This window comes from Gopherus flavomarginatus, chromosome 6 (assembly GCF_025201925.1).
Source record: "Gopherus flavomarginatus isolate rGopFla2 chromosome 6, rGopFla2.mat.asm, whole genome shotgun sequence".
Classification (NCBI taxonomy): domain Eukaryota; kingdom Metazoa; phylum Chordata; order Testudines; family Testudinidae; genus Gopherus; species Gopherus flavomarginatus.
This window is the reverse complement of record NC_066622.1, coordinates 68,223,132-68,238,997: the sequence shown is the minus strand read 5'-3', so window position 1 is coordinate 68,238,997 and position 15,866 is coordinate 68,223,132. Positions and strand designations below refer to the sequence as shown.

The following is a 15,866-nucleotide window of genomic DNA, read 5'->3' as shown; positions in this document are numbered from 1 at the left end:
GAAGGTGCTCAGATACTACAATGATGGGTCACAGGATAAAACAAAGGTAAACCAAAAAAATAGCGTCATGCTGGTTGATTAAAGCTTAATTAAGAGTGCCACATAAAAGGAAACTAAATCTTAAACACTGCCAACTTTGAAAGGGATCAAGAATAAGATGCGTCTTGACCAAAATGGGGCTTTTAAGATGATTGAGTATTTGTCGCTCCTGAGACATGTCAGAACTTTTGGATGGGGGAGGACGAAAGGTACATATGGAGGCCTTTCTCCAAGGAATGGTGAAGAAAGGTGTCCATCACTGCTGTAGTTGGAGTGCCAGCTCAAGCACAATTAGCATGGCATGTCTACATAGCCTGGGAATCACACCTCCCAGCTCAAACGCAGACATATCATAAAACTCTCCAACGGAGAAAATAGGCTTTGGTCTGAGATGTGGCATTCATATACTCCTTTTAGCTCATGGGTACAAGCTAAGAATTTAGGTATTTCAGTATGAACTAGGGTGACTCCAGCATCATGGTGGCAGTGGCAGAAAGATCCAAAGAGCACCTTCGTGCTTAGAATTATGATCCAGAAGAGCTGAACCAGAGATCTTACTCACATGCACAGCCATCTCTACCAATAAGTTTTCAGGGAGGTGGGGGGAGGGGGAAGTGGGAGGAAGTAAGTTGTAATATTCTTTGGTGCAAAGTAATTGTGCTCAGCCCTTTTGAAATTCCTGATATATATCCTTCAACAACCAGTTAAGGAATGAACGCACAGGCACAACCAAGCTACTGGCAGGATGGGATGTTTCAAAGCGCAGAAAAATCTTCGGGCTCTCTTCAGACTTCCTATAAACTCATAAGGACTGAGGAGTCCTTTGGATCTTCCAGGCTACTAAGCAAGTCCTCCCATTAGCCTCAAATAGCAAGCTATGACTGTGAAACCAAAAGATATGCCAGATGTATCTGAGTTAGATCAGGCCATCAGTACCAAGCTAGCTAATGGTTCAGAAAGGAGCGCATCAAGAGCAAGGGGCTTAAGTATCAGCATATGATAGTCTAAGCAGGTTCGGCATCATGACTGTGCCTTATCTAGCTAGCAGATATGGCGTACGTATTAATGACTTGGCCAAGGCAATAGGATTAAATGAATTCAGTCAGTACTACTGGGGTTGGAGTAGATTGCTTGATGACTTGGAAAGACTTGGAAGAACTAGATGTGGCCAGGCTAGTTTAGTGGTCTTCTCTAATAGTCTGTGTTGAACTTAGTCAAACATCAGGGATGTTCTCAGAATTCCTTGAGCATGTCAAAACCTTGCCTTCCAGCCTTGCCGGCAATAGCTGCCCACTCTAAAGGTGTTGAACTACTGCTGAAAGATTTGTAACTTTCTGCCTGCACCAAAGCAGACAATGTCAACAGTTTAAATTCTATTTAAGCCGAGGTACTCTGAAGCATTTCGACACTTGTGCTTTGAGGTCCTCTGGAGCATAGTGATGTCAGACACTACAGAAGCTTGGGAGGCCAACAGACCCTTAAAACGTTCAAGTTAGGTCCTGGCAGTTTGGAGGAGACATCAGGCCACTGATCTCAGCCACAGAAACAAGTCATGGCCCACCCTTAATCTTGGGCAGTAGTCATATCCATGAGGGACAATTTATGACTGCATCCAAAGTATGGCTTGAAGCCCCCAGGCCGCTTCGCAGACATTATATAAACAGCACGAGAAACTAAGACTAATGCTGCTCACTAAGCTACTTATTTAAATACAAGTTGGCCTTGCAAGGCAAGAAGGAAGAGATACCATTCCTCAGCTAACAACTAGAAAGTGTTAGCTAAAGTTGCAAAGAATCCTGTGGCACCTTATAGACTAACAGACGTTTTGGAGTATGAGCTTTCGTGGGTGAATACCCACTTCTTCAGATGCCGCACCCACCCACGAAAGCTCATGCTCCAAAACGTCTGTTAGTCTATAAGGTGCCACAGGATTCTCTGCTGCTTTTACAGATCCAGACTAACACAGCTACCACTCTGAAACTTAGCTAAAGTTGTGGGCAATGCAGTAGCATAGAATGTCACTGTGTTAGCCAAGGAAGGAAATGAACAGAGTGTGTGCTACCCCAGGTGAGGGTATCTGCTATAGAACAGCAGTTCTCAACCAGGGATCCGTGGCCTCAAGCTGGTTTCAGGGGCCACAGGGCCCTGTGTCTGAAGCATGCAGCTAAAACCTAGAGTAGAACCACAGGGAGCCCCAAGGCTCAGTGCCCCCACGGGGCTGAAACTAGAAAAGCAGCCATGAGGTTGAAGACCTGAGGTCTAGCGCCAGCCTCCTGGGACTGAAACCAGGATCAGAGCCGCAGGGAGTCCGGAGCCCTAGTACTCCCTCTGGGGCTAAAGCCCCAATCCCCGGTGACCCCTCCCGTTCCCGGGACTAAAGCTGAGTGTGAAGCCATGGGGCTAAAGCTCTCAGCTCTGGTGCTCCCGCAGGTCTAAAGCCCTGAGCCCCAGCACCCCTGCGGGGCAGAAGCCTTCAGCGCCACACACCCAATCCCCTGCAGAACAGAAGCCCCAGTTCCCCCTTCTCCCTACCCAGTGGTTAAAGTCAAGAGCCCCCTGCCCCCACTGGGCCCCATAGTTTTTATAGCATGTTTGGGGGGGCCTCGGAAAGAAAAAGGTTGAGAACTCCTGGCTTAGAACACTGGCAATACAGGAGTTCCTGACACTCTCTACTTGGAACCCAGACCCAGGTATAAAGACTATTATTTGTAACTTTTGAGTAAGAATTTTACTTACAGGTATAACCCATCAAGTAAGAAAAATTGTATTTTGGCTAGGGGGTTTTTTCAAGGGACTTTGCTCACAGATATCCTGTTAGCCAATACTTGTTTAATGGAGTAACTGTAAACAGTCCACCTCATCAGAACCATAAACTTTCATAAGCATGTAAAGCAAAACTCAAAGGATCCAAACAATCAGGAACCCCTGAATCATAAAAGAAACAGTTTCCTCACTGTTGCTTTGAGAAGGGGGTTGGACTAGATGACCTCCTGAGGTGTCTTCCAACCCTAATCTTCATGATTCTGTGTTCCTAATACCACAAAACTTCTAATGCAAATCAGAGTTGTGATTTTGTATACACAGGAGTTAAGAAACTCCAAGGAAGGGAGTAAACATTGTAAGTATTTATCTGAACGTGCCACTGTCAAGTGCACCATATATGCAACTGAATTAAGCAAGGACAATATGAAGTTAGTAAGCCACGAGGGCATGAAGAATGGTTACCCAGATCAGATGAGCGCCTCCCTATGCTATTTAAAGAGATGGGGATTTTTAAAGTTTTATCTGTCTCCTGCATTAAGATCAAAGGTCTGGAAGTTCTAGGGAACTCCCCACGGCCATTTTCAAAGCGCTCATGCTCTATAGGGAGCAGTGTTCTCCAGTCATCAAAGTACCTCACAGTGTGTGAAATCTGAGTTAGCTAAACACAGTCGGGAGATTTATGATTGGGTGACCTAAATGTACAGGGACGCCAAAGCAGGCAAGTTCAGGTTAATTGATTCCAAAAGCATTCGATTGCATGATCCTACAGATAGCCACGTGCATGAGCATCGTCCCTCCATGCATTGTTTCATAATAGATTAGCAGTAAAAAGCATGCACAGTGCACATTTTTTTAAACACACTTTGTTAGCCGTGCTGAATATGAATTTAATGCACAAAATGGATTGTTGTCTGATTTTGAAGAAATATTTGGGTAGTAAAAACCTAGATCTCTCCTTACTGTTTCAAATACTTTTTCACAGTAACAAGAAAGCAAAGATTTTCCCTTTCCATTTTCTTTTAAAACATTTTAATTACAAAAACCGATGGACACACTTGTAATAACCAAAAAATTAGAGTGTTTTGGGGCACTCTGGTCCCTCTGAAAAACCTTCCCTGGGGACCCCAAGACCCAAATCCCTTGAGTCTCACAACCAAGGGAAATAATCCTTTTTCCCTTCCCCCCTCCAGGTGCTCCTGGAGAGATACACAGACACAAGCTCTGTGAATCCAAACAGAGTGAATCTCCCTCTCTGTTCCCACTCCTGGAAACAAAAAGTACTTTCCTATTCCCCCAGAGGGAATGCAAAATTAGGCTAGCAATCCAACACACAGATCTCCCCTTGACTTCTTCCTCCCACCAATTCCCTGGTGAGTACAGACTCAATTTCCCTGAAGTAAAGAAAAACTCCAACAGGTCTTAAAAGAAAGCTTTATATAAAAAGAAAGAAAAATACATACAAATGTGCTCTCTGTATTAAGATGATACAACACAGGGTCAATTGCTTAAAAGAATTTTGAATAAACAGCCTTATTCAAAAAGAAGACAAATCAAAGCACTCCAGCACTTATATTCATGCAAATACCAAAGAAAAGAAACCATATAACTTACTATCTGATCTCTTTGTCCTTACACTTGGAAACAGAAGACTAGAAAAAAGAAACTACTTCTCCAAAGCTCAGAGAAAGCAGGCAGCCAGAAAACAAAGACTCAGATACAAACTCCCTCCACCCAGAGTTGAAAAAATCCGGTTTCCTGATTGGTCCTCTGGTCAGGTGCTTCAGGTGGAAGAGACATTAACCCTTAGCTATCTGTTTATGACAACACTCAGTTCCTGACATTAGACATTTTAATCAGTACCAGGCTGAACACTTGAAGAAAAAAAAAATTAAGAGCTGAAAGGTATATAAAAGCCTGCTAAAGGAAAAATAGCTGAGAGACTGCCAGAACAGTGGGGGAACCTTGTAATGTGCCAAAGACTTCAAGAGGAAAGATGAGAATTGAGCCGGGAAAGCACTTAATTTAGAGTAGCCCACATTTCTTTTTCCTTGTAAATGTCATGAAATTACCTTCTTGGCTCTTCTAAAGAGAAGAAAATATATGCATGAAGCATAAGTGGTGGATATTGAATCTATTTGTGCCCTGAGCCTGCAAATCCTTATGGACATCGGTAACCCATATGCAAGTACTCCCACTAGGAGCAAAGAAATATTTGTATGTGTAGGGAATTGTAAAACAAGACTGTAGGCTTGCACGAATAAAGCCAGTCATATTGTGCAAAAATGGGAAAGAACCAATTTGCACTTTCAAAAACATGTGAGGGAAAGAACTAAAAAAGCCAACAGGTGAATATACTAAATTCACCAAGTGAACTTCCATGTGATTTACTACACTCTTATCCAAAGGTCTGCTCAAACAGCATCTAACAAGCAATGAAACCAAATGTATGAAAGAGCACCGCATTCTTTGCTTATTTGTCAATATTTGTAACATTTGCTTCCTCATTCCTTTCCAGAAAAAACAGGTCTCTTCTGCATTCTCTCCACTCCCAAGATACCCCCGGTACTGAGAGTTACTAGACTGAGCACTCTGCGCCATCCCAGATGGTGCTGAGACCATCCATGAGTCCTTCACTGGATATTTGAGTCTGCTAAAGAGATGAGTGTGGAGGAAACCATCTCTCTTGATGCACGACGAGCAGCCCATTTGGACGACAGTCCTGTCCTGGGGTGGTGGAGCGAATGGACTCAGCACAGGGGCAATGTCAGCACCAGAGCCAAGGCTCACAGCTGCTTCTTTAGATGGTACTGCTGAGGGATTTTCTAGAAAATACCTCTGTGTCAGAGACACTGACAAATGATGGACCACGGGCCCTAATGTGCCTTTCCTTCTGCCTATATGATTTTTGGGTGTGAAGAATGTTTTTTGTTTTAATGTTTTAAAGCCTTAGATGGAACTTTAGTTTATCCAGTGCTGGGAACACAACTTCTGGCTTCAGAAAGAGTGAACCCCGGAGAACATATCAAACGCTTACTGGCACCAAGGGATTTGGGGCTGTTGCTGTGTGGCTCCCTCTTACCAGAAAGTCTGTCAAGCACTGTTCAGTTACCTCCTGTCAAGTGAAGTGCTCTATTGTACCTATGGCCTCAGAACTGTTTGGGTCTTGGACTACAGTTCCTGGGAAGGGTGACGACTCCTCTACCATGGTTAGCTCTAGTCTTCCGTTCTGTCTGTAAGAGCCATGGCTGGAGATGATGGCCTAGGCCAAACAGATAACCTGGGTAATGTACTTTCTCATGACTAATAGTGGTGACCAGCTACTAGCACTGTGTCCTTGCTGCACCACAGTGATTTAATCCTGATCTGTTGCATGCTGCAGCCTTGGGATTAAAAGTTTTTTACACTTTGGAATAGTATAGATTAATGACTTACCTAACTACCCTAAAACCCCAAAAACTACAGAAGAGTTTAGGTCTCGTGTGAGCCAGACTGCTACAAGCACTTGAAGCAGTTAAGTGGCAAAAAAAAAAAAAAAAGAAAAAAAGAAAAAAAAAGTGGTGGTCAGGAGCCATATCCCTTTTATAACCTTTGCATTACAACATGAGGCTCATGCATTTCACTGCTGGGTGACAATTCAAGGCAGAATCTTCCTCACTCAGTGCCTGCGCCGAAAATCCTTGCTGCTCATGTCCTCAGCCTAGTACTGGGAGAGTATGTCAGCAGTGAATAGAATGAGAAGTATTTGTTCAACTGACCATCCTGAACTAAGGACTTCCATTTTCAAATTTCATAAATAAATAAAAAAATAATTAAATAAATAATAGAGTTAAGAGTTTCAGGGCACAGTTTAAATGGATGCCTGGAAATCTAGTTCCCCCTCCAGATGCTAAAGAAATAATCTCAAACTGAAAAAGATAAAGGACTCTAGTTAATATGGAATTCATTGTGAAAAGCTTAGGTGTGTTAGAAATTCAACCTTTGATTATAGTATTATTTTATTCTTTCAGCCCTGTCTTATTTTCTGCATAGCACATAGGAGATGCGTCTTCACTTCTGAAAAAACAGTTCACGCAAACTACTAGGCTGGTATAAAATGAAAAACCAAGCATATAAGCCAGAAATTGGAAGATTATTTTCAAGGATAGTATGTTTTCTTTAATAATACATACAGAAGTAAAATTATTTACAAGGCATTTTGAAAATAGAGATCTGTGAATTTATGATATACACATAGCAGATTTGAGTATATTCTGAACTTACCACACATTATCCCCAAGGCTGTGCTAAATACCGCCATGTAACCAAAGTAAAATGATGTTTGAAACAAGCCATACATTCTGAAAAAAAGAGAGAAGAGAGATAGTAATTTATACCACAGGTATAGGTTCAGAAAAGGACAACAAAAATTACTAGGAGGATGGAATGGTTTCCGTATGAGGAGAGATTAATAAGACTGGGACTTTTCAGCTTGGAATAGAGATGACTAAGGGGGGATATGATAGAGGACTATAAAATCATGACTGATGTGGAGAAAGTAAATAAGGAAGTGTTATTTACTCTTCCTCATAATACAAAAACTAGGGGTCACCAAATGAAATTAATAGGCAACAGGTTTAAGACAAACAAAAGGAAGTATTTATTCACACAACGCACAGTCAACCTATGAAACGCTTTGCCAGAGGATGTTGTGAAGGCCAAGACTATAACAGGGCTCAAAAAAGAACTAGATAAATTAATGGAGGATAGGTCCATAAATGGCCATTAGCCAGGATGGGCATGAATGGTGTCCCTAGCTTGTTTACCAGAAGCTGGGAATGGGTGACAGGGAATGGATCACTTGATGATTATCTGTTCTGTTCATTCCCTCTGAAGCATTTGGCATTGGCCACTGTCGGAAGATAGGAAACTGGGCTAGACCGACCTTTGGTCTGACCCAGTATGGCTGCCCTTATGTTCTTCAGTCCTTTTTTTTTTTAGTTTCTCAATATACCAGTTACTCCAAAGTAAGCTTATTTTTAATTCTTTTGGTCAAATGTTTGATTTGCTAAATGCTGACCTATGACGTACAAGATACAACCACCACTTACTTCGTTTTGAAAAAGTAGTAGTAAAAGGAATACATGTAAACATAGATTGCAGTTGATGCAGCAGAAAGAAAGCTCGTCCATTGCCTGAAAAACACATACAAGTCTGTCACACCACCAGATATGGACCAAACAAAATAAGTTTCCCCAACAAAACATACGATACAGGAGAAATCTGCAGCAGAAAAAAAAAATCTACTTGTCTAAACATGTTGTGCTTCATGCGAAAAGCAGGCTTCCAGGAAAACGTTTGTCAGTAATATCAAATATTCATTAGCTTCTGTTTTATGTATCTTTTTTAGGCTACACAGTTTGAGTGTGTAATCAACATGCTCTTACTACAAATGAACTCACCTCACCTACCTTTTCTCTGTTATCCTGGGACCAACATGGCTACAACAACACTGCAAACAATTCATACTCTAATGTCAGCCTTTGCTTGATACAGGGTGATTTTTAAAAAATCCACTTGTGTTTAGAGAAACTTTATTTCAACAGGGAAAGTCTCTTGCAAATCTGTATTATGATTCTGAGATAGTACACTATTAAGACATTTATGAACAAAAATGGTACTTACCACCTATAATCCTCTGCATTTAGCAGGAAGTACGTACATACAATGGTCACACAGACTGTCACAATGCAGAGGATAACCAGCACCAACATCATGAAGCCATAAACATAGTAGATCTTATAAGCCCAGAATGAAGTGAAAATAAAATACCTAAGTAGAATTGAAAGAAATAGGCAACTTTATTATATCGTAACTACACGTTTTTAGCAGTTTCAATTGATAAGGCATAATATATTTACTAGCAACAGCTAACTTAATTCCATGCAAAAAAACTCCTCACATTTCAATGAAAATTGATCCAAAAGGGAGGATTCCTCCTAGGCAAACAATAACAGCTGGTTCCATGAACCTGCAAAATAACAGAAATAGCAATCAATGTTGATATTAGATAAATTTATAGTTTTATATTTCATTAATAAAGATATCCAAGACAAATAGTGGAACACTTAATAAAACCCAAAAAAGCCATATTAAAGGCATCCATTCGGACAAATTCTCTGCATAAATCTCTCTAGACCCATCGTATTAAAAAAGAAAATAATCTTAGATTTTTAAAACATGTGAGAGACTCATGCCAGTCTTCATGCCTGATGGGAAGTCTACATGCTGAACACCATTCACTTAAGCTGGTCTTTGGGTCAGGTCCTAAGAGGACAAAGCACCTCAGCAGCGCCAAATGAAGTTAATGGGACCTCACTGCTTTTGAGCATATGACCACTTATTTAGAAGCCCGACTACAGCCTCCTGTGTTTTTTTTTTTAAAAACTTACCCATAATACTTACCTAGGTAACAAAGCCCCACAAAATCCCTATGATGTAATGTATGTAAAAATAATTCTGAAATGGAAAGTGCTATCTACCATCATTGTATGCAGTGTAGTTGTAGATGTGTAGGTCCTAGGACATTAGAGAGACAAGGTGGATGAGGTAATATCTTTTATTGGACTGACTTCTGTTGGTGAGACAAATCTTTCAGGTCTGGAAAAAGTACTCGAAGAGAGCATCACAGCTAAATGCAAGGTGAAAAAGATTGTTCAGCATAAATAGCACATATTCTAAGGCAGGGGTTCTCAGAACAATTTTTTTGGTGGCCTCAGAGTACAGCTACCAGCCCTTGCTGGTGGCTGCGCTGATATTTTTTCCAAGCTCGAGCCCCGCCACCTAGGCAGAAGTCCAAAGCCAGCGTCCAGGGGATGAAACCTGAAGCCTGTGTTGCTGTTGCTTCAGGCACTGCTCCCAGCATCTCCCATTGGCTGGGAACAGGGAACTGCAGCCAATGGGAGATGCTGGGGGTGGTGCCAGAAGCAACAGCAACACACACACCTGCGCCTCTCCTCTCTCACATTCCTTCTGCTTCCCGAACCAGCACAGGGCAGGGCAGGCAGGCAGGGAGCCTGCCCTGCCACCGGTATGCATCGGGCTGGAGCTGCTCTAGGGGGGAGGGTGGGGGGTGAGGAGCTCGCAGGCCGCAGACAATAACCTTGCGGGTGAGACCCTTGCTCTAAGTGTTATCAATGTAACTTATCTATATATTTGAGCAAGTCAGCTATGGGGCACTTTTAATAATACAAGATAGTATTGTGGTTAAGGCACAAGAATAAGCATCAGACAATCTAATTTTATTTCCATCTCTGCCACAGATAAGTCTTGTGACCATAGGCAAATCACAGATTGTGTGCCTTTCCCCATCCCTAATATCAGAATACACGTTCTTCACAAGGGCATTGTGAGTCTTCATTCACTGTGTAGCACCATCTCAAGTATTAGCATTACACTAAAAAATGTGTTTCATTTTCAAGACTAGGGTAGCGAGAGCCGTATGTATATCAACAAAATTGAGAAATGTCGGACTGGAAGGGACCCTGAGAGGTCTTCTAGTCCATCTCCCCATGCTGATGTAGGATTGAGCATATCTAGGCATTACAGGGATTTATTTAATCTATTTTTATCTATAGGCATACATACATACATATATATAGATATAATATTTAATCGTGATTGAGTTAATTGCATGAGTTAACTGCGATTAATCGACAGTCCTAATACTTTCCTCATTAATAGCCTAAACTCATCATTTGACAGACCCTTACTGAAATATATTTTTACTGCACTTACATTTAACAATGTAATTCATGTGTTTAAACCCAAACTTCCACAAAAGTCTTGCAAGAGACAATGATCATGCATCTGAGTGACCAATACTTATGAGGAAAATATTTTACAAAGAAATAGTTATTAGCTCAGAATTTTTGGAATTATGTAATGCGATAGTGATTCTATGCCACAAACTTATGAATAAAATTAATACTCAGTATCTCAGAGTAGCAGCCATGTTAGTCTGTATCCGCAAAAAGAACAGGAGTATTTGTGGCACCTTAGAGACTAACAAATTTTTTTGAGCATAAGCCCACAAAAGCTTATGTTCAAATAAATTTGTTAGTCTCTAAGGTGGCACAAGTACGCCTGTTCTTTTTACTCAGTATCTGTAGATATTACTGTCACTTACCAGAGATGACCCCTTCATATTACCCACACTGATACTGAATTTAACTAGAGAGGTAATTTAGTGATTTAATTTGCTGCTTCCTTCTTTATTTATAGGAAGACTTGTCTAAGTTGATGGTCCCACAATTTTACCTTCATTAAAAGTATCTTATTTCTTTTTCTCATCCTGATCCAGAAAAATCCATCACTCTCCAAGATATGGGCTGCAGTATAAATCAAACCTCACCTTCTCCACTGAGCAACACACCATTAACTCAAGACACTGCATTTCCTGGAGATTGTGGGTGTAACATATTCCACCATCCCCTTCATTTTTACTACTCCACTCTTCTGAGAGGAATAAAATCAATAAAACCCATCCTTTGAGGACAGTTTTATTTCCACAGCTTCTCTCCTCATCACTAGATACAAGCTAATAGGGCAAGGAGATTGTATTCATGGTATTCATGCTACAAGCTAAAAAATGTCTATTTATTGGAAATAAAGATGCCTTTATATTCACATAAAAAGAAATATTCATGAATATCAACTTAATGGCCTAGAGAAACCTCTTACCCAAAAAACATGTTGGGGGCAGCTTGCATTGCCACTACAACATCCTCCAAATGTCTCTCAGCCCTAACTGGGAGAAATCCCCCTCCATGGGTGAAGCTAGTTCAGTTTCCAGGGCCCATTCGGTCTTAAATCTGTCAACGATGCTAAGTGAGGTGGGAACTTTGATTTCTGGGGAAACCTATCTACCTAGAATGGGAATGGTACCACAAACTAGTGACTTCAAGTTGAAAGTTTTAACCTTTATCCATCCAATCCCTTTAAAGAGATGCTTTAATGCAGAAACTTAAATCAGCTTCCTGAGAAGCTTTTTCCCCACACACATGCCTTGAACTAAATATAAATTGAAAAGCTACTCTAAAATTATTTCCGAGGTATTGGGATCATTCAAAATTCTAAACACATTTATGTTTGAGTGAATACACAATGTATAAGCACTTCTCTTTACCATTTTTTCTCCGGTATCGGACGAGGCACAGCATTGACACGACAAGGGAAGTTGGGCTGGCCCGAGAGATTTCGGCCAAGAATTGTACCAACAAGGTTCAATGGAAGAATAACAAAGAAACAGATACAGCATACTGCCACCTGTAAATTCAATAAACAGGGGTATGAGATCACAGAAAAGAAATTAAAGAGACATCTAAAGTAACAAGGCACAAGTGTGTATGTTGTACCAATGCTGAACCAAACTCCTAGTTATAAAACATTAGCCAACATCCAAATTACTTTTTTGACTGTTGAGATGCAATATTTGTGTTTTATTCCATGGCAAATCTAACAGAAGAAGGTGCTAAAAGAAAAATGTACTCTAGTAAAATTGTATCTGTTTGAAAATATTAACCAGTTTCTGCTATGTTTTAAAGAGTTTGGAACAAATTTATAGCAGTCTCTTCTATTTATAATGGTTAAAGTGAAGTTCACATTGTACACTGAAAAACTGGAACCTGGACCCTTTATTCTGCTTCGCTGTATCAGAATTCAGTGTCAGAAAACTTCTCTGATTACAAAAAGTTAACTACACTAACCCTGAATAGATATTACCTAGCTGATAACTAGACTCATTTAAAATAGTTAAATTTAAAATCTGCTTACAATATTCTGGATATATAAAGGTCTTCCAAAAAAGCCAAAACCACAATGTTGAAGCCATATAACGCTGTTCAAATTGACACTTGGGACCAGATTTTCTGAACTATACATACAAATGGTCAGACAGGTAACTGATTATTTGCACGTTCAGTTACCCACTTTACAAACAAAAAATACATGTACAAATCAGTGCACAATTGCATATGCACAGTGAAGAAAAATCATGCCCTTTATTCTGCCTCATTCCAATGAAGTGTGCCTCAGAAGACTTTATAGAACTGGAGATGGTTCACTCTATACAACAAGCAATTTTTTTTTCTGCTCATGAAAGGAAAGGGCATTGTAGTGGGGAAAAAAAAAGGAATTATAAAAATACTCAGCAAGATGTTCCCTAATCATGTAACTCTTGAATATAAAAAACTATGAAACTACTTGGAAATATATTAAATTACTCAATAACATTCTAAGATACAGTACTTCTAAGTAAAAATAGAATGGATTACTCGCACACTATAGTAACTGTGGTTCTTCAAGATGTTGTCAGTGTGAATCTCACTGTAGATGCACGTGCACAAGATTGGATTTCTTTGTTTGAATACCTATGTCTTTTGGGGCTGTGCATGCACCCATGCCTCTTCGTGTTTGGACATAAAAGGTGGAGTAACCATGTCCTCCCTCAGTTCCCTTGCAATTCAAAGCCCGTGGTAGCTGAGAACTCCAAACAGCAGGGATTGGGCGGTGGGGGGGTGCTGTGGGACCCTGTAGCAGAGCGTGGCAGGGCCCCCCTTGGCTCCTGCCTCTGCTAGGTCCATAACGTCACTCTGAGACCCTGGGGTCAGTAACCACAGGTGCAGTTTATTTACACACTTGTTCCCACCACCATTTCACCATGTACAGCTGGTCCTTCACCATTTGGAGACAGGAGGGAGGGAAGAGCTATCTCCCTGCTTCCACTTCCTGCCTCTTCCCTTTCTTTCTGCTCTTCCCCTGGCTTCCTTTCCCTGAGGCTTTTATACAGCCCCAGGCCAATTAGGTGGCAGCTCTCTCTGCTTCCCCAATTAAGGTCAGATTATCTCCAGCCAGCTCTAATTTATTCCTCTAAATGGGAGCTGGCGTGACAGAGGGCTAAATCAGCAACCCTTTGCCCAGCACCCTGTCACAGACCCCTACTGATGACATCTTAAAGAACGATCACCCTACGCTAACTGGTTCTTTGAGTATGTGTCAGCATAGATCCCACTGCAGCTGACTGGCAAGTGGTATCCCCTCGAACATTGGGAATCGGCTGTTTCACTGTTTGACTAATCCAGCAGAAGTACTGCTCTCCAGAACTTGGCACCTGACCTAGCAGCTAAGTCCAAGACACAGTTTGACAAAGGTCAGTGGGTAACTCCATCTCGAAGATCTCAGACACTAGCACATGTCTGAAGAGATCACCTGAGCTCTAGTGGAGTGAGTGAGACTTGCTGTTCAGTTGGAGATGCAACAGCTTGACTTTTAGAACTCAGAGCCAGAAACAGATTGGGCAACAGTGTAAATGGCTTAGTCCTGTCAATATATTAAAACAAAGTCCTGCACACAATTTATTTTCTCTCAGTGCCAATGTGGCTATAAGGAAGCAGACTGGTAAGATAGTAAATTGGTGCAGATGAAAATCTGAAACCTGGGAAATCAGTTTTGGATGAGGTCTTAGGACCACCTTTGTCTTATATAGGGGAAGTTCAGTCACAAGTGCCTAAATATCTTCTGGCCAAAAGTGATAGCACATTACAGACTCGCTGCTGTCTCCCACTGTCACCGGTCTCTGATCAGCCAGTCATCTACGTGATAGATGTGAATGTCTTGTCTTCTAAGATGGACCACTGCCACCACCAGGCATTTTGTGAAGACACGTGATGCTGCAGAGAGGCCGAATGGCAGTATCTTGTACTAGCAATGACCTGATCACACTGTGAATTTCAGGCACTGCCTGTGGGCCAGATAGATGGCTATGCAGAAAGTTACACTTTATAAGTTGAGAGCCCTTAAGCAGTCTTGAATCTGAAGAGATGGAATAATAGAGGCAAGAGTCACCGTCCTGGATCTGAGGCAGCCTATGTATTTGTTTGTCTCAGGGTCTAGGATAGGACACAGATCACCTTTCTCTGGGATAAAGTAGTACTGCAAACAGAAGTCTTTCCCCTCGTATTATTCTGGAAACTCTTCTATAGCTCCTAGATGAAGCAACAAGGCCACTTTCTGTAACAGGCTCTCATGAAAATGGCCCCTGAAAAGGGAATGGGAAGGGGGTTGAGAAACGTAGGCTGTGGAAGTAGATGGGATAGCCAGGGGAGACTGTATCAGCACCCATTTGCCCAAGGTGATATTGGACCAACTGGATCTGTGGATCAAGGCAAGATGACTCCTGATTAGCTCTGATGTGGCTCCTGACACTTCCATCAAATTGGCTAACTGGGTGGCATATGGGACAGAGGAGGCAGAAGAGGTGCCCTCTGGTACTGTGGCCTTTTCCACTATGGCTAATCTGTCCTGGGAGTAAGGGTAAGCCAGCTGCCTCTGCTGAGACTGATATTTGTAGGGCTTCCCATAAGGGGTTAGTGTATAAATCTCTAGTGACCTCAAAGGTAGCTATCAAGTCTTGAGGAGTGGAGCACTTTGTCAGCCCTTGTATTGGATCTCCATCCCCTTGAGTGGGAGGTGCTGGGTGATATCTTGGATCTCTCAGTTGCCCAGTGGCTAATAGACTGATTCTCGTTTCATGGTCACAGCCATGTCAGAAGCACCCATGACTGCCTGCGTACTCTTCTGGTAACCATCTAGCGTTCTTTAATAATCTTCCTTATCTCTTTAATCATGTTATGTAGCACAGAACAGGAGTCACTCTGCTCTATATTAGGAAATTATACTTGGCAAGCATTGCCTGATAGCCACCCAGAGTTGCAGCGAAACCAAAAAAAGTAGGTTTTGTGCCTGAAAAGTTCTAACTTCTGGGGTCCATGTCCCCGGGTGTGCCTCTTGTTGATTTCAACTTCTCCTGCACTGCTACAGCTACTAAAGAAGCTGGCCCCAGGGGGGAATAAAGTTCTCAAAATTCTTCAGGGACACTTGATAGCGTTCTTCCACCCATCTGGACAAGGACTAGTGCTGGCCACAGACCCCTGGCCAGCTTTAATATGGCCTCATTAATAGGGAGGGCAATTCTGGCTGGGGCTGATGGGGTCAGGATACCATACATTTGAGAGCTCTCCTATATAACC

General features: G+C 41.7%; 1 protein-coding gene across 1 annotated transcript in view; it reads right to left on the bottom strand.

Moving 5' to 3' along the window:
- TM9SF3 (transmembrane 9 superfamily member 3) overlaps positions 1-15,866 on the bottom strand; it is an 84,435-nt gene that overhangs the window by 3,083 nt on the left and 65,486 nt on the right. The window contains exons 10-14 of the mRNA XM_050960166.1: positions 11,966-12,105; positions 8,741-8,809; positions 8,464-8,610; positions 7,890-7,973; positions 7,063-7,139 (exon numbers count right to left, since the gene is read on the bottom strand). Of these exons, the coding sequence (XP_050816123.1) occupies positions 7,063-7,139; positions 7,890-7,973; positions 8,464-8,610; positions 8,741-8,809; positions 11,966-12,105 (517 nt within the window). The remainder of the gene's footprint in view (positions 1-7,062; positions 7,140-7,889; positions 7,974-8,463; positions 8,611-8,740; positions 8,810-11,965; positions 12,106-15,866) is intronic.